The sequence below is a fragment of the Macrotis lagotis genome, chromosome 7 (assembly GCF_037893015.1).
Source record: "Macrotis lagotis isolate mMagLag1 chromosome 7, bilby.v1.9.chrom.fasta, whole genome shotgun sequence".
In the NCBI taxonomy this organism is placed as follows: domain Eukaryota; kingdom Metazoa; phylum Chordata; class Mammalia; order Peramelemorphia; family Peramelidae; genus Macrotis; species Macrotis lagotis.
This window is the reverse complement of record NC_133664.1, coordinates 33,948,959-33,968,862: the sequence shown is the minus strand read 5'-3', so window position 1 is coordinate 33,968,862 and position 19,904 is coordinate 33,948,959. Positions and strand designations below refer to the sequence as shown.

General features: G+C 33.4%; 1 protein-coding gene across 1 annotated transcript in view; it reads left to right on the top strand.

Annotated features, from left to right (window-relative positions):
* The window catches only part of KCNH8 (potassium voltage-gated channel subfamily H member 8), a 421,014-nt gene that overhangs the window by 157,383 nt on the left and 243,727 nt on the right, over positions 1 to 19,904 (top strand). Inside the window, exon 3 of the mRNA XM_074195058.1 lies at positions 2,477 to 2,608. Within this exon, the coding sequence (XP_074051159.1) occupies positions 2,477 to 2,608 (132 nt within the window). The remainder of the gene's footprint in view (positions 1 to 2,476; positions 2,609 to 19,904) is intronic.

The following is a 19,904-nucleotide window of genomic DNA, read 5'->3' as shown; positions in this document are numbered from 1 at the left end:
CACATCCCTTTTGAAAATTTAAGTTATTTACTCAGGGAAAGTGATGTCTCTAATCTAAATACGCACAAAAAAAGGATGTTTTCAAGCAAATGGATCACTCTGGCTCTAAACTGAGAAGAGGAATTTATGATTAAGCTTTAAAATAGCTTAACTAAAAGTCATTCAACTCAGATAATAAAAATGATAATGATGATGATTGAGTACTAATCCTAGCACCTCAAGTTTGCACATCGCTTTGCACAAGTTTGTCTCAGTTGCTCTTCACAAGAACTTTTTGAGATAGCTGTTTAATATTACTAGTGTTCATCTTTTCTGGATACAAAAGCGAGGTAGAGAAAAGTTAAGTGGTTTGCCCAGAGCCTCCTAGGTAGTAAGTGTTCGAGGCAGAATTCACACTCAGGTCTTCAGAACTTCCAAGTCCAACTCTCTATATCACTGTGCTACATGGGTAATAATAATAATAACTCAAATGTTTATGGGAAATCTGCATAGGAAGTGAAAAGAATGTGATGGAATGCCAGCCCTGGAGTGAAGAGGCTCTCAGTTCAAATCCAGCCTCAAACACTTGATACGTAATAGCTGTGTGACCTTGGCCAAGTCACTTAACCCTTTACCCCACAAAAAAACAAACAAACAGAAAGAAAACTTTGAAATGACTCAAAAGGTCACGTGGACAGTAAGTGACTGAGCTCAGGTATTCTAATTCCAATTCCTTAATTTTTAAACCTAATTCCACCCTATTATTTAACATAAAAGGAACCCCAGGATTAGAAAAGTGAAATGACTTGCCTGAGGTTACAAAGAAGTTGATAACAAAAAAGGCAAAGCCTCTAGTTGCTCTTGCAAAAAAAGCCAATGCCTTTATTACTGTCTTTGTGTTTTCTTTACTTTTCAGTTTTCAATTCATTCTTCTGACTCTGCCTACTGTATACTTCTGTGTCCATAGGTTTCTTTATCCAGTAAAAAGGAAAAAAACCAGACAATAATACTTGAACTCCCTACCATTTGGAATTTTTTTGATAAAGTTAGAAATTCTATACAAATATGAGTTAGCATAACTGAATTATTGGTTTGGCTTAGTCTCCAATTTTTAGCTAAAATTAGCAGAAAAATCTCCTGATCTCAATAAAATGGACCCAAGTGACCTATTTCATAGTGAAGTCTATCTGGTGACCATCAAGACTGCAGGCTATTACTCAGAATAATTTTAATTGAGTATATTTGATTTCCTCAAATTCCTTGCTGTGTACTTCTAAGTTCAAGTAAGATGCTCTGAAAAAATAAAGATAGAGATACAGAGCAATCACTACCACAAAAATATTAAGGAAATTTCTCCTGATTTTACATTTTATCAGAAATCCAGTTCAGAATCTAATGCTGCTCTTAGCATCTTATTTCTACCTAATGGACATAGAAATCTGCATTGAAACAGTTACATTATGGCTTTTTTTTTGGTATCAATCTAGTTTTAGAGAGGCAGCATGACAGAATAGATAGCACAATAAACCCACAGACAGAGATAACTAGATTAAAATTCTGCCAGAGAAAATTACTAGTTTGCAACCCTGGGCAAGGCATTTAAATTCTCATCTTAGTTTCTTCATCTGTTATAAAAAGGATAATTATAAAGATTTGCCACACAGGATTGTTGTGTTGGCCAAATGAGATAACTTACATAAAGCAGCTAGGTGGCATGATAGATAGAGTGCTGGGCTTGGAGTTAGGAAGACATGAGTTCAAATCTAGTCTCAGATACTTATTAGCCATGTGACCCTTGGCAAGTCACTTAGCCTCAGTTTCCTTATCTGAAAAATGAGTTGGGGAAGGAAATGGCAAACAACTTCAGTATCTTTGCCAAGAAAACTCCAAATGGGGTCACAAAGGATTGTTGTTAACTGAAATGACAGAACAACAACCAAAAATATAAAACCTAAGTAAAGATTCTATACATCATATAAAAGTGAATGAGTGATGATAAAAATAATGTGGACCACAAAGATTATGATGATTCCTTTGGGTCATCTACTCACAGAGAATGGAAGAGTAAGACTTAATTCTTTATTTCATATAGAGAAAAAGAAAAAAAACTCACCTCATTAGCAGGATTCTTCATATAGCTGGGTATGCTCAGGATGAAACAGTAGAGTATCCCAACATCAAACAGAGACCCAAGCAATAAATATAATGAGAATGACGAAAGTAAGAATGAGGCAGATAATAGTAAAGTAAGAATGAGGCTGTTTCTACTAATGAATGATTTCCAAAAGCAGCCTTCAAATTGATGCTGCAAAGAGATTTAAGTGAGCTGAACATCTGTTTAGCTAAAGATCTTGGCTACTTATCTTTAAAATAAGAGTTTTCTCCCTCTTTAATGTTATGTTCATTTAAGATAGCTTTGATGACTCTATTTTTTTTCCTTAGACAGAAAAAAAAATGTACTTCACTAAATAGATTTTTATTTCTTTTCCCATTGCAGGGTCTTCATTTTGGTGCCTCTTAGACATTGTCCCTATCAAAAATGAGAAAGGAGATGTGGTACTTTTCCTGGCTTCATTCAAGGATATAACAGACACAAAAGTGAAGCTGACTCCAGAAGACAAAAAGGAAGGTTTGTACAGTTTTTGGAAAACATTGACAGATGGAATGCATTTTGAGACTGTTTACTGTGGGGAATATAATTCTGCTACATCAACAATAAATATGCACAATTGTTGACTGGGAATATTCAATCTGCTCATAATCAGTGTATTATGGGATTAGGCCGTAGATTTAGAGTTAGGAGGTATCATAGAGACCACTTGGTTCCATTTCTTGCTTTTATAAATGAGGAAGCTGAAGCCCATGGAGGTGAAGTGACTTGGCCAACATCACATAGGTAATAAGGACAGACCTGAGATTTGAGTCATGACTATTCCACTGTAACTTGTGGGGATTAGAAACAAGGATTAAAAAAAATCTATGCACTCCATCTAAAATATTTTAAATCAAAGTTTACCTTAAGAGAACTGCTATTATTTCATCAGAGAATTAGATATTGGTGTCTAAGGACGATCAAGGAGGCGTCCTATTTACTGTAATGGAGATCTGTTTCCTCTGCACTGAAAATAATTGGGAAGAGATACAGTATTGGCATTTATAATAATTTGGGACCATGGGGAAAACCTTTCAATGGTTTTCACTGAGGCTTGGTCCAGAGCTTTGTGGTTTTTCCCTTATGTCATCGTTTCCTTTAGCTCAATAAACAGATCACTGGTTTTGCTGCCAGCCAAGAAATTTGGCTTGTTTTAAAAAGCTGATGCGGCATCTTTCTAAAGCTAAAAGTTTGTGTTCCCTTCAGGTATGCTAGCAAACCCAGAGACAGGGAAGAGGTTCCCATAGAGATCCTTGAATGGACACCTACTGACCTAGCAAAGATTTGACTTTCTCCACCTTTCACTCTGCCTAGTTAAAATGTACTTGCATATTTGTGTTGAACCCCCCAAAAGCCAAAATATTATGCATTCATTTATTTGTCTTTCCTCAAGCTTAGGTAATTCAAGGAAACTATTCTTGCTATATTTTTATTTGTTTGGTTTTTTTGCAAGGCAGTGGGGTTAAAGTCATATCTAATTTTGTGTTTGTGTTTGTGTGTGTGTGTGTGTGTGTGTGTGTGTGTGTGTGTATTTGACATTCTTATCCTCCTAAATTTAAGACTGAAAGAGATTCTTAGAGGGCACCTAGGGTAACTGCTTCCCCATCATTTAACATATAAAGAAATCAAAGTGGTCTTCAAATGAAGGCATGACATGTTGCCCCCCCCACCCCAATTCAATAAATGCCAGTGATGCTCTATTGATTACAAGATCAAATAAAAAATCTGTTATTTGGTTTACAAGGTCCTACATAACCTTGCCCCTTTCTCCCTTAATAATCTGATATCCAACAGCACCGGTCACCTTCTGGTTCTCACAAGATACTCCCATCTCCTGTTTTCATTGACTGTTCTCCATTTCTGAAATCCTCTCCCTCTTCATCTGTGCCTCCTAGTTTCATTAGCTTACTGCAAGAAGCCTTTCCCTGAAAGTTCTGAGATCGTCTCCAATTTATCCTCTATATATCTTGATTATATATGGTTGGTTGGTTCATGACTATGAACTAATTCCAGGCAGGGACTGTTTCTTTGGCCTTTCTTTATATTTTCAGTGCTGAATGGAGAATAGCACATAGTAGGAACTTTAAAGACTTCTTGGCTTTCTTTGACTAAGATCCAGAAAGTTTAATTGCTCTACCCAAGGTCATACAAGTAGTAGGGATCAGGTATTTTGAACCTAGACTTCCTAACTCCAAATTCCTGATGAATGGGAATCTGCTCTATATTGAGTTGTCTGGAACACCACTCTATCTTCCCACCCCCCATTAAAAGGAGTTGAATAACCATTTTATGTCTTGGGAGATAAGAACTCTTTAGAGGAATGAGGAAGGATACATTTAGAAATGTCTGTTAGATTGTCTTTCTGTCATCCTCCATTTTTGAATATGAGGAATTTGTAAAGCAAGTAGGTGAGAAGGGAGTGGACAGACATATAAAGCACCTATCTGTTTTCTCACACTATCTGCCGGGGTGGGGTTCTCTTTTTTATAAGACATTGCTAGAGGAGTATCATTGACCTGCCTCCCCTGAAGCCTTTTGGGGGATTAGCTGTGAAAGGCAAATATAAACCATTATTTGCAAGGTTCCACTGAGGTGCCAAAGGGGATGTTCTTCAGAAGAGGACTGGTTATTTATGAACAGATTTTGTCATGGAGGTAGCTAACAATTTTGAAAATATACTCTGACTTTTTGAAAGAATATGTATTTTTTTTCACTTCTAAAAAGAGACATGAACCTTTATCTTTGATGGGTTTATTTGATTATTGAATGGATTGATTTATATGGCACAGTCACCCTCCCAGGAACATTTTAATATTTTTAAAGAAAAACATTCTGGAAAAAGCTTAGGAGATTCTAGCTTAAAAAGGTAAAGGTAGAAACTGGAACCTGTGACATCATTGGTGTAGGCATTCATTATTTTTCTGTTATTGTTTGGTTATTTCAATCATGTCTTATAGCTTCATGATTGATTTGGAGTTTTCTTGTCAAAAATACTGGAGTGGTTTGCCTTTCCTCCTCCAGCTCATTTTATTTATGAGGAATCTGAAACAAACAGGGTGAAGTGACTTGCCCAGGGTCGTTCACACAGTTAAAAGTATCTAGAATCAGATTTGAACTCAGAAAGACAGTCCTCCTGATTTCAGACCAGGTGTTCTTTCCATTGTGCCAGAAGGCATTCATTTTTAAAGGCAGATAAATATCAAGGTATAATAAATCAAAGGCCTTGGAATCATGAAGACCTTGGTTCTAATTCTGCTTCAGATATTCCCTGGCTATGAAAACCTGGACAAATCACTTAATTTCTCTGTGCCTGTTTTCTAACCTGAAAACAAGATATAAATGTGCCCACACTTTGAAAGTTTTCAGGCTCTATATAAATGCAAAATATTTTAAGGAAAGATGAGATAAGGAAAATTCTGTTAAACGTATTTTGACACTTTATTTGGAATTTATGTGTGGTCTTTGAGACTTTCCTAAGGGACTAAGAAGTAACTCAACCCAGCATCACCTGGACAGCCACTGTTGAAGCCTGGAACTGAAGTCAAGTCTTTCTGGCTTCCTGACTGCTTCTCTTGTCACCACAAGTTCATAGGCCATCTGGGCTGACTTAAAGATGAAAAATGTCCCTTCTCCTACTTTCAGATACTCCTCATTATTAGAAACTTTAGCCTGCTTTCTGCCTTCCAGCTTTCAATATTTTCATTGCTCTGAAAATATTCCCTCTGGGGCCCAATGGCTTCTTCTTTTTTACTGTTGTGAATTTATGAAATCTGTTTTTATATATTCTTGTCGATATTTGTTTTTTACCTTATTCTGACTTTGATGAATCTACAGTGTAACCAAGTAAGATCTATCATGAGGTGAGAATAATCAAAAGAGAATAGATTGTTCAAATGAAACCTCTATACTAGCAATGAAACCAAAAGGGAAAAAAGAAGGCTACTTGGGTAGCATTTAAATAATTTATTCACAACTACCACCACTAATATGGCACTTGGAAAACTGTTTAGATGTTTTGAGATTTATATATTCAAGAGGGCATCTGGCTGTCATACACCAATTTTATATTTATTTATATATGAATGCATGTATATTATATGTATATATATTCATATATATTACATATGTGATTATTTATATGTCAACTTTCATTTATTTATACATATTTATCTACATATTTATAACCTGTGACATTATACTTTTTAAATCAGTGATAGTTGATGCAAATATTTTTCACTCAACCATTTTTAATGATTAACTGTGTTCATAGAAAAGCTTTTAAATTTTCTGTAATCAAAATTATCTTTTGTCTCTTATAATTCTGTTTCTCCTTTGGTTAACAATTCTTCTCTTAACCATAATTTTCAAAGGTACCTCCTCCTATTTCCCATTTTTTCTTAGCTTTGTCTCACCCTGGTTGATATGTCAAGACCTTGTTTGTATAATAGAAGCAATTAGAAATGTGTCTTTGTTCCTTATTGCAAACAGTTTATGTAGTATTAGAATTAATTATTCTTTGAATTTTAATAGGATTCATTTGTAAATTCTTTTCATCCTAGAATTTTGTTTTGTTTTGCTTAGTTTTCCTTTGGGGAGTTCATTTTTTGATTTATTCAAATTATTTTTAATATAGAATTATTTAACCGGCCTATGCTTTGTTTTGTTAATCTGGATATTTTATATTTTCTAAGTACTCATCTATTCCCAGTGTTGTTAGTTAACAAAAAGGACAAAATAATTTCTGATAATAGACTCTATTTCTGCAATTACTATAAGCTCACCTTTTTAATTTTTGCATGAACAATTTGCATTTTCTACTCTTCCTTTAAAAAATGTATGACCTCTATTTTTCAGACCATATTTCCATTTTAAGGTTATAAGATGCTTATCTAAAGTTAATTTCCATCAAGCTCTTTTTCCAGTTTTACAAACTGTTATTGTCAAAAAGGCAGACTTTCCCCCATGTAAATGATGTTCTTAGATTCTCAGTCTCAGGCCAATTATTTTCAATCGATTCTTTTTTGTAAATTTATCTTATATCAAATATATACTTCTGAAAGCAAACTCTCTGAGTTATTCTGTAATTTAATAGATCAAACATTAGGTACTTTAGGTTTGCAAATATATGTTACTGGTAATTTTGAGGTTTATAGACCCCTTCTCTAGAGCCCTTGAGATTGTTCTTTCTTGCTCTCCAGATTTGAACTGAACTGACATCAACCTAAAAAAGAAAATTCAACTGCTCTTCTTATTTCTTCTGTTTTATCCTTATTCCCCCATGAAAAAATAGATCAAAATTTTAACTTGATAATCTGTGACTCCTTTCTCATCCTTCTTATCTCTGACTTCCAATAGGTCACTCAGTCTTTTGGATTCTTAAAAAAAAATATTTCTTGCTTTTGACCATTCTTTTGTCATCTTCACTGCCAACATTCTAGTTCAGTCCCTAAAAATCATAATCTTTTTTAATGTTTAGCACCATTATATACACATAGATAAAATAATCGAATACCTGGATACTTACAGTAACTCCCCTCCCCACTGGCTTCTCTTCCTACAACAATGGTTATCTAAAGAGGCAACTATTTATCTCAGTGGCTAAATCACAGTGGTTGGAGTTTAAAAGATTAAAATTCAAATCCACCCTGAGACTACCTCAGTTTTTTTTTATCTGTAAAATGAAGAGAAAAGTCTATTTCCCAAGTCTATTGTGAGGATAAAATGAGATAATATTTGTAGAACATTTCCCAAAGTTTAAAATATTATATAAATTCATCATCATCATAATTATCATCATGATTATCACTTATCATTATTATTATTATTATAAATATCTAGAAGGTGTTCATCAAAAAGAAGTCATAGTAGTCTAACATTTGACCTTTTCTTGACAAAATTACTTAGCCAATAACTCAGGAGAATACTACCAATATTTTTTACTTATATTTTATAAATCATTGATGAATTTTCTCTATATTTCCTATAATTTTTGTGGTTAATCTGGATAGGGATCCTATCTTCTGATACAATAAGATGAATTTAGAGTTAATTGAGTAACTGGATTCAAACAGTAGTTATTAATTAAACTTAGAAAGGGGTTTCCTTGAGTGACGTGGGTAAAAGCATAGATTGGAAGCCCATCAAATATGCAAGTGACACAAATCTAGGAAAGATGGCTAGTACAATGAATGAAGTCAGGATCTAAGAATAATACTTGCTGGATGGGATAGAGTATTGGGCTGAACTGTTTAAGGAAATGAAATTTAATAAGCTTAAGAAAGGGAATTCCCAAGCAAAAAATACAGAAGATGTAACTATACAGTGTGTTGTATGAAAAGATTTTCAGAGTTCGAGTGGTTAGTAATCTCAATATGCACCAACATGATAATATAGAGGCTAATTTTAAATACATTCATACATGCATGCATATATATATATATATATATATATATATATATATGTACCTATTTGTACCTAAATGGTAGCCCTCTCAAAAATGTCTTTTTCATATGGCTAGCCATCCCAGAGATAGGGAGGGGAGAAGAAAAAAGAAACAGACCTAATAATTTTGTGGTATATTTATAATAAATAGCAAATTGTGCAAAGTAGACTTTGTTTCATGTTCAAGTATTTTTATTGTACTTTGCTTATGAAAAATGCTTATTTTATACCATAAATTAAAATTTTTAAAGAGTTACTATTATCTTAGCTTCTTTAAGAGAGGTATTAAATTCCAAGAGTAGGGAAGAGATTGTGATGTATGCTTTCTGGCAAGGACTTATCCAGAGTATTGTGTTCAGTTCTCTGTGTCAGTGTTTAGAAGGGAGATTGATAAGCTGGAGAGCATCCAACAATGAACAACCAATATGAAGACTCTTGACTCTGTGCCATATGAGTCAACTGAAGGAACTGGGGAGGTTTAATTTGTAAAAGAGGAGATTCGGGGGGATAAGATAGTTTTGTTCAAGTCATTGAAGTGTGATTATATGAAAAAAAGGAATTTATAGTTGTGCCTAGAGAGAAGAACCAGGAGAAATGGTAAAAAGTCAATTTCAATACCACCAAAGGAAAAACTTAATAAGCAATTGGAGCTACCCAAAAGTAGGATGGGTTGCATTAATTTATAATGTATTTGACTTCAAAGAACATCTTTAAGTAGAAGCAAGATGACTACCTATTGGTACCTAGAAATAGGGACTTATTTAGGTATTTAGGTTCAATAAGGGGCATATTGTGATTCTTTCCACTTCTGACATTCTAATCTAACATGTGTTGTTGTTGTTCAGTGTTTCAGTCATCAAATATTTTGGGACTTCATTTGGGGTTTTCTTGGCAAAGATCCTGAAATACTTTGCATTTCTTTCCCCAACTCATTTTACAGATGAGGAACTGAGGCAAGTGGGATTAACTGGCTTGCCCAGGGTCACACAGCAAGTAAGTATTTGAGGCCAGATTTGAATGTAGAAAAAGGTCCAGCATCCTGACTCTCATGCTACCTTGCTGTCTATCTAACATATATCACTATCAAATTTATCATTTTTTTTCATGGTAATGGGGTTTAGTGACTTTGACCAAGCTAGGTAATTATTAAGTGTCTGAGGTCACATTCGAACTCAGGTCCTCCTGACTCCATGGCCGATGCTCTATCCACTATGTCACCTAGCTGCCCTTTAAATTTATCATTCTAAAATGTCACATCGGCCATTTTTATAAAACAAAAAACCTTCATGCCTCCCACTGTCTATAGACAATAATCCAAACTCCCTAGTTTAGTTACAAATAGACTTCAGGTAACTTTCAGCTGTGAACTCTACAAATTCTCCTTCCTGAACTCTCCTGTACAATGAAAGGGGTTCACTTAACATAACAGAGAAGCAGCATGGTGCACTGGGAGAAGCCTGGATGCAGAGACTGAGGATCTGTGTCAAAAAGCACCTGTCACCCCCATTAATTTGAGGGACCTTCAGTAATTTATTTAACCTCTTTCATCCTCTCTAAACTGAGAAATTTAAAATTAAGAAACTCCAATATATCCCTTTTCTCTCTCTCTCTCTCTCTCTCTCTCTCTCTCTCTCTCTCTCTCTCTCTCTCTCTCTCTCTCTCTTTCCTACAAAAGTCTTGTACTTCACTTCCTTCATTTTTAAATTTTTTTTTTCTCATGCCTGGAATGCCCTTTTACTTCCTCAAAACCTTTCTAAATTGATTCCTCCTTCAAGACCCAATTGGAGTCCTTCTTCCTTAAAATTTTTCTGGGTTGTTTAAAGCCACAGTGAACACTTTCTCATTTGAATTGTAATGATTCCTACTGTGTTTGTGTGTGTGTGTGTGTGTGTGTGTGTGTGTGTGTGTATATATATATATATATATATATATATCATATGCACAGAATCTTCTGAGATGTTTAATACTGAACTGCTATTTATATTTTTGTTTATATATTCATATTTTTGCCATTTATCTTTAAATAGATTATGATGTCCTCTAAAAACCTACCCTATAAATTTACTTTCTAGGATATCTTTTATAGATATAGATGATATAAGTATAGATACACACATTCATAGACTCATAAGATCATAGAATCTTAGATCTATAAATAGAAAGAAACTTTAACTCTCATCTCTTTTAACTCCTTTATTTAATACATGAGTAAATTGAAGCCCAGAGAGATTGTGACTTGTCCGAAGACATATAAGTAATAAGAGCACCAGGAATAGGATTTTAACTTTAGTTCTCTTAGCCCATAAAAAAAGAGTTTTTCCCACTGAACCATACCTATAATCTGAGAATATTAGAACTAGAAATATTGAGCCCATTAACTTTTTTCCCAAATTAGGAAACTGGGACTCAGAGGAACAAAGTTTGCCCACAGTAAACACTAAATAAATATCTGGTTCAAGAGTCCCTTTTACAACATATTTGTTTTAATTTTACATTTTCAACAGGCTTCTGTTCTCAGTTCAATATCTCAGTTTTCCCATTCCTATCCTCACCCACCCAAGAATTTTATCACTTGTTATATTAGTTTTCATTGACTCCTTATGAGTGTAATGGCACGTGACTAGTATCTGGGCATTTAGCCCAGTTTGGTTGATTTTTTTTTGTTGTTGTTTTAGGATATGGCAGATTTTGTTTTAAATGGATGATTTACAAGTGTCTTTTGTCAAATATATGAATAATAATACAAGTTGTTCCAGTGGAAAGAAATTTTAATTACATTTTCAACAAAAATTGGCTGTTTAACCAACTCCAGAATTTGGGAGTTATTGAAACAATCAACAATGATAGCAATGATGGTGTTTTAAAAACTTGCGATGAAAATTTCTTGGGGATTGAGAAAGATAGTATTCTCTTGGCTAATCCAAATAGTCATCGTCAGACATTTGTATTGTTTTCGCTATTGCTTCTAAGTGGAACTATTCTATTCTGTGGTAGAATAACACCCCTTTCAGCTATTGTTGGGTAAAATAGGCATACTGCCAATGTTCAGTGTTGGATCTATCTTCCCTTGTATTTTTTAACTGGTTCTTAAAGGAGGAAAGGGAGTCTTGGAGATTTGAGGAATAGAAGGTTTGGATGCTAATCGATGTCTTCATTATACCTCAAAATAGCATTATCAAACTCAATTTTGTCTCCATCACCTCATGTCCTTGAAGACCTATCAATCTATTGTTTCTCTCAATTTCTAAATTATTCAAGCAAAATTTTCAGTGTTAATAGTTATGCTTCTAATAGATTAATTCTTTGATTTCCTCTGTTTTTTTAAGACAAAAGCAACATAATGTTTATGTTAGTGTCCATGTCATATATGTCAAAGTTTGTTACTACTTTGAATTAGAATAGCCTGTTTTAACTTTAACTGAAAGCTAAGCTCTTACCAATTTTTGGCATATACCTTTCTGGAGGTCTCTTTATTTCTAAGGATCATAGTTGATATATATATATATATATATATATATATATATATATATATATATTAGATAGATAGAAGATGATTTAGAATAATTCTCAATTATTCAAAATCATCTGTGATGTCCTATATGTGGGTATTTCATTAAGTGATAAAAATCACAACTCAAACACACCTACCCATCTCATATCACTCTTCTTCATGTCTTTTAATAAATTTGTCACAGAGAATCCACCTAAAATTCATAAGACCCACCTCACTTTAATTTCATATCATTAACATTATTTTGATCATGCAGGTGGGCCATTGGTTATTTCTTATTGCCATATGATCAGTATCCATTTCATGTATTTCTTTGATGATACCCTTAACTATTGTGAGGATAAGGTTTAGTTGAATAAATAAATCAAATTGCCATAATCCATTTAAAATATATGAAAATTTACACTCTAAGAAGTAGAAATGCACTTCATTTGAATCAAATCAAAGAAATCTCAATTAAGTATATAAAAAAGTCTTGATCAAACAATTTTGATATCTCTGATGAGCCATTAGATAAACTAGAAAGAACACTGGACAGGCAGGATATTCAGATTGCTGAAGAAATTTGGTCACAGCTTAGAAACTATCTAAAGATAATGTTAGTTCTAGAGCAAGATAGATACTTAAGTCGAGTAATTTCCCATTTTCTAATTAATGTAATTTCTTGAAAAGGATAAAAGAGGTGAAAGAGGAGATTATAGAAACTTGCTTGAATCTTAACTTCCAAAACCTAAGATCTTGGCAGCTAGTCCCATCACTTCCTGGTAAATGGAGAGAAGATGGAAGCAGTATCAGATTTTAAGATCACTGCAGATGGAAGCTGCAGTCACAAAATTAAATAATGCTTGTTCCTTGGAAGGAAAGTTATGGCAAATTTGAAGAGTATAATAAAAATCAGAGATATCACCTTTCTGACAAAAGTCTTTATAGACAAAGCTTTGGTTCTTCCAGTAGCAATGTATGACTGTGAGAGTTGAATTGTAAAGAAAGTTGAGTTGCCACAGAATTGATGCTTTAAAATTGTGGTACTACATAATATTTTTGAGAGTCCCTGGAAAGCAAGATCATATCAGTCAATACTTAAAGAAATTAATTTATTTTATTCAGTGGAAGATCAAATACTGAAACTGAAGTTAAAATACTTGGGCCACACAATGAAAAGATGGGACTCACTGGAAAAGACCTGGGTATTGGGGGAGATTGAAAACAAAAGGCAAAGGAGATAATAGAGGAGATGGAAAGATAGTGTCATGGGAACAATGAACATAAACTTGGATAGACTTCAAGAGATTGTGGAGAATGAAAGGACCTGATATGCTGTGGTCCAGGGGTGGGGAGGATGGGAATCAAATAACTGAGTGACTAAACAACAGCAACAATAAATATAACCCAACCTTCCCACACCTAGCATATACTTTTTCACTGGCCGCTGGATTTTGTTTATTATTTGCAAACTATAGTGTTTCCTATTTTTGTCTGTCTTCTGTCATTTCTCATAAAATAATGACATTTGTATTTATTTGATATTGTTCATCATCCTGAATATTTTCTATTCTAATTTACATTATTTTATCTTGTTTTTCCCCTACCAATGTGATCATTACTTCTCAATCATTTTTCCTGACTCCCTACTCAATTCATTCATTCATTAAAGAAGTGATATAAAGAATATCATGAAAGAAATACTATCAAGATTGACTGAATAAATGGTTAGAGTGGCTTATTGATAAACAGACTACATTTTCCACTGTTATCTCTCAAAGGCAAGATAAATTAAAGAAGAACCCAGCATGTTGAGTAGGTTTCTGTGGTAGACTTATGGGAGTTTATGGAAAAGAGTCACATGATATTAAGTGATAGATGAATTGTGATTTACTTAATTGGAGAGAATAAGCACATCAGTGTCATCCATTTGAATATTAGAGATCCTCAATATATAATTATTAAGAAAATTTTCCCAAATAGATAATGGATTTTTAAACTCTACTTTTGATATTTGGTTGGCTATATGTACTGAGTGGTCAAACAATATTGCAGGGCAATTTCCGTGTTCATACTATTATGAAATTGCCTTAATAGCCAAGTTAATTCGATTGGTATATATGGGATTTAAGAAATATGGCTACAAATGTAAATGGATATGGAATGTGTTTTTTTTCTCTCAATATGGAAAGACTAGGATGGTTTTATGAAGGGCTTAGAGAAAAAAGCATACATACAAAAGCTTTTGAGCTAAGAAAACCTAGCAACAATTTGATTATATCAAGTAAAAGAGGATATTTGATAGAAGAGAGAGTAACTTACAGGCATAAAATCTGATTAAGCAATAAACAAAAGGGCTGGAAAAGGAAAGAGGAGTCCATCTGAATTCCAAATGATGACACGAAACAGCGTAGCGGATACTTTACCAAACTTGTAGATAAATGTCCTAAGACCATCAGATATGGAAGTTTTACAACTTTCCAACTCATCAATATGTATGAAGAAGCTGGCCTTTTGATGGAAACTGGAGCAAAAGGTCTCCCCACAGACCATGCTGTCATGTCCAATTAAGTCGAATGGGAAATTAAAGCCTTGGCAGTGATATCTTGTTTTAAGATCATACACTGGAAAGTTTAAGATATATAAGAAAGGGATGTGAAGTAATGTGATCATTAAGAAAGGCAGGAAATATGATTGAAAAGAATGTGAAATTACAGTGATCTGAAGAAGTCAAAATGAAGGAAAAATTCTTGTAGTGTAACTATAAATTGAGAGTCACTAGTAAAATACTCCAACACTGAAATCTATCTATGACCTTTGGGGTTTATATATTCCCTCCAACAATTAAACTCATCCAAACCTCTCCATCCTACCCTTTGTAACTTTTCTCCATATCACAAGTTTGACATCAGAAAGTCATCGAATCCATTAAGGGCTTTCCGGGGCGGCTAGGTGGTGTAGTGGATAAAGCACCGGCCTTGGAGTCAGGGGTACCTGGGTTCAAATTCTGTCTCAGACATTTAATAATTACCTAGCTGTGTGGCCTTGGTCAAGCCACTTAACCCCATTGCCTTGAAAAATCTAAAAAAAAATATTATGTCATCAGGGAAATGCATCACTGAAAAAGAAGCCAATTTACAAGAGGTGGATAGTCCAAGTGCTGTACTAGTGATCTCATGATGACTAGCAAAAGTGAGGAAAGACCTTAATGGGTTTTTTTTAGGTTTTTTGCAAGGCAAATGGGGTTAAGTGGCTTGGCCAAGGCCACACAGCTAGGCAATTATTAAATGTCTGAGGTTGGATTTGAACCCAGGTACTCCTGACTCCAAGGCTGGTGCTCTACTCACTGTTGCCACCTAGCCACCCCTCCTGATGACATATAATTTTTTTTTTTTTAGGTTTTTGCAAGGCAAAATGGGGTTAAGTGGCTTGCCCAAGGCCACACAGCTAGATAATTATTGTCTGAGACCGGATCTGAACCCAGGTATTCCTGACTCCAGGTCCGGTGCTTTATCCACTACGCCACCTAGCTGCCTTCAATGACATATTTCAATCAAGTTTTTTGAAGTTCTTCCTTGTTCTAGAGTATAGACATTCACACCCACCACAGAGCTCTCCATTGCTTTCATTTTCATTTCTTCAGATATTATTATGTTTATGTTCACTATCACATAGCAACATTGGTGGACTATTCATATTAAAGTGACATTTCTTTAGTTTTTGAGAAATTTGGGGGTGCTTAAAAGGATTCACGATAAAACATATTTCCCCAAAGTTTCAAACATTGTCTAGGAGAATGTCTAATACAGAATAGAAGTTGAAAAAGAGATTCCTTATGGATAGAGAGAAAACCACTGGATGCCCCTGTTTCAGGATGACATTGTACTGGAGAGAGATGAAGCCCAGAAGAATTATAGAATCTCTTGGAAAAGATTCATAACCAAAGGAAAAAGATTAAATTCATGACATTTTTAAAGAATTTAAAAATTATTTATGCTGCCTTGTGAATGAGACCATTAAAGATTAGACATGTTCATAGCAGCATATGACACTTTACAAAAACAATGTAATAAAATGCAGATTAATTACAAATAAATATAAAAAGCAAAAATATTAATCAAATCCTTTACATACCAAAACACATTAAAATAATAATAAACTGAAAGAGCAAGCAGAAACATGGATTTTAAAAGAAGACTATAATAAAACCCTGAGTAATATGTTGATCAAAAAGTGGGGGAAATGATTTGAAAGACAAAGATAACAGTGAAATAATGCACCACAAAATTTTCAATGGAGCTAAAGTAATCCCATGAAGAAAAATAATTTCCTTACAATATAAATTTAAAGGATAAGGAATAAAAAGAAGGACTAATGAACTGAATAGCTCGTTAATAATAACGACAAGAAGGAAATCTTGAAAACTGGAGAATAAATAGATTAATTACAAAATGAAGACTATAAAAGTGATAAATAGATGTATATATAGGTTCATTGGAATAATAGCAAAGCTGATATATTTTAGTCAGAGGAATATCAAATTAACAAAATAAAAAATAATTGGGGAGAAATCACAATAAGCCCAAAAGAAGTTAAAAATAATTTTAGACCATCATTTACCAACTAAACTGAAAAAAGAACTTTCAATAAAAATAAATTCATAGAATTTTATATACGTATATATCTTAAATAATCCAATCTTAAAAAGGATATCTATATATTTCTACAGGAAATTAAAAAAAAAAAAAACCTGGGCCAGATGAATTTTTCCTGGAGAAACAACAAACCTTATGAACAATTATGTTTTGATTCTAAACAAATAAATTCCCCAAATCAGGAAAGAAAATATTCTACCAAATTCATTTTATGAGACAAATCTAATTCTTATATAAGCAAAGTATAAAAAAGAAAGAAAGCTCTGCATTAATTATCATTATTATCTATTCAGAAACTTGACAAAATCTACTGGCTAAAAAATTATAGTAATTTGTCCCCAAAAATCATTTAATGTAATCATTTGATTTATACAAAGAGGGGAAGAATAATTCAATATTAAGAAAATAATTACTGCAATTAATCATGTTAAAAATATCAGCTTCTAAAACCACATTTATTTAGCTCTTTAAAAAAGCAAAATAAAAGTGTCCATCTGAAAACAAAAGATAGCTCTATTGTACAGTGAGAAACTTTCCCAATAAATACAGTAGCAAAGGAAAGAAGCACGCTTTCCTCATTGTTCTTTCATGTAGTTCTAAGAATGATAGTGATAATAATGACAAGAGAATAAAATTGAAAGCATTCTGAAAAGCAAAGAGAAATAAATCTGTTTGCAGATGATGTAGTGATCTGCTTGGAAATCTTAGGGAATCAGCAAAAAAAATCTAATAGGGACAATTGTTTCAGTAAAGTTCAAGGCTGCAAAATAATCCTACAAAAATCAAAAGCATTTCTATATAGAAAGAGAAAATGAAATAGAAAATAATAGAAAAGGCAGTCCCCTTCAATGTACAAAATAAAGGCATAAACTATCTGGAAGATTATCTGTGAAATAAAATCCAAAACCAATGTCGTTATAATTATAGAATTTTCCTTAAATAAAGAACAAGATAAAATGTCTGAGGAACATTGAGGGTTCATGTTGGCCAATGCCCATGATAAAAATGGTAATGCTACCAGAGTTAATTTGTAATTTTAGGAGACCAACCATACCAACAATTTACCTAAGAGATGACTGGAAAAACTAGAGAAAATAATAGCAATATGCATTTGGAAGGTAAGAGAATCCAGCCAACAAGGGAAATCACATAAAAAGTCAGGACAAAGGGAAATAGTGCTACTAAGCTTCAAACTATATTTTAAAGCAGCATTCATCAAAACAGTTTATTAATAGTTAAATTTTATAAGAACATAAATGGAAAAGACAGTACAGAAGAATCAGAAATAATTAAACTCAATTATTCAGTGTTTGACAATTCTCCAAACATAAATCACCCAGGGAAGGAATACCTTTTTGACAAGAATTGCTTAAAGAAATTGGAAGTAATCTAAAAGAAATTATGAATAGATCAATATCTTGTCCCATATTCTACAACATAAATTCAAAATGGTATGTGGCCTGTATGTTAAAGATTGTACTATAAAAAATTAAAAGAGTACATCATATGTTATTTTGAACCATTACTAGTGATAAATTTCTAACCAATTATGGGATAGAATCAGTTATAAATAATAAAAGATCATTTCAGTTATATAAAATTGAAAAAGTTCTGCATGAAGGTTAACTTAATCAGAATCAAGATAGAAATCTCACCTTGGATAAAATTCAATTTATTCTGGTGTTGATATAACGTTCAAGATATATAGATACTTAAGAAAAGTATATGAGACCAAAATCCATTCCCTAACAAAAAACATAAAGTGTTTGCAAAGGAAGAAGTGAAAATGATCAATAAACCTGCTAAAAAGTTTTCTACTTTGTTATTAAGAGAAATGCACTTCAAAGTAATCTTGACGTTATATCACTTGAAAATTAGCAAAAGATTCCAATACATGTGAATAGTTGGTATTTAGGGAAAATATAGCAAGATGAGCTCTAATGTATTTTTTGGAGTTGTGAATTAGTCCGGCTATCTGGAACATTGATTTAGAATTACGGGGAAAGTGACTAAAACTGTCCTTACTCTAGCTCAGATGTTTTGGGGGGAGAGGGGCAGGAAAACACCTAGAAACAAAAGAGATAAGCCTAAATTAGGAAACATTGAAAACAAATTGTGATACTTGAACACGATGGATTATAACTATGCTCTAATATATGTGAACATGATCAAAAGAAAGAAGCCTGGAGAGAATTGTAAGAATTGACACAAAGTGAAGTATCAGAACCAGGGAAATAATAATGACTATTATGATGAAAATAGGAAAAAAAAATTCACAAGGAGAAAGAATTCAATTTGAATGGTAATTTAAGTGTGTGTGTGTCTGTGTGTGTGTGTGTGTGTGTGTGTGTGTATCTATGTGTATCTATCTAGCTCTATCATGGACATAGAATATTGCATACATCATCAGAGTCTTTTGTTTTGGGTTTTTTTTTTGCAAGGCAATGGGGTTAAGTGACTTGCCCAAGACCACACAGCTAGGTCATTATTAAGTGTCTGAGGTCGAATTTGAACTCAGGTCCTCCTGACTCCAGGGCCGGTGCTCTATCCACTGTGTCACCTAGCTGCCTCTATCATGAGTTTTTCAAACCATTTTTCAATTCTTTTATTTTTTTTACTTCTTTTCTCATTATTTTTTTTAATTACAAGAGCCTTTCCATGGGTCACTTAATATTGCCTTTCCCAATTTTGAGTGACTACTGGAAAACTTGGGAGTCTGTTTCCACTATGCATGATTCAGTACAAAAGGATTTGTACTTGAAATAATAAGCAGAGGAATTGATGACTCAATCTACTCTCTTTCTTTGCTGCTACAAATCTTTTCAAGACTTTTGAAGTTTTCTGAGGGGCAAATGGGGTAGGCATGGTTTGTCTTCTAGCCTGGGGTGCTTGACAGCTCAAAGCAGTTCTAAACTGTTGATCAGTTGATTATTGAATTTTCAGTGTGAGCATTTACATTTGAATAGCTGACAAATAATACAAATCGAGATGTAATCTATTGTTTTATTGATTGCCAAGACGTGCAAAAGTTATGGATGAAATACTAATAACATGAACAATACACTAACTGTAGAAATGTCATTGTTCTTGTTGAGTTATTTTCATTATGTCAAACTCTCTGTGACCCTGTTTTGCAGTGCTCTTGGCAAAGCTATTGAATTGGTTTGTTATTTACTTCTCTAGC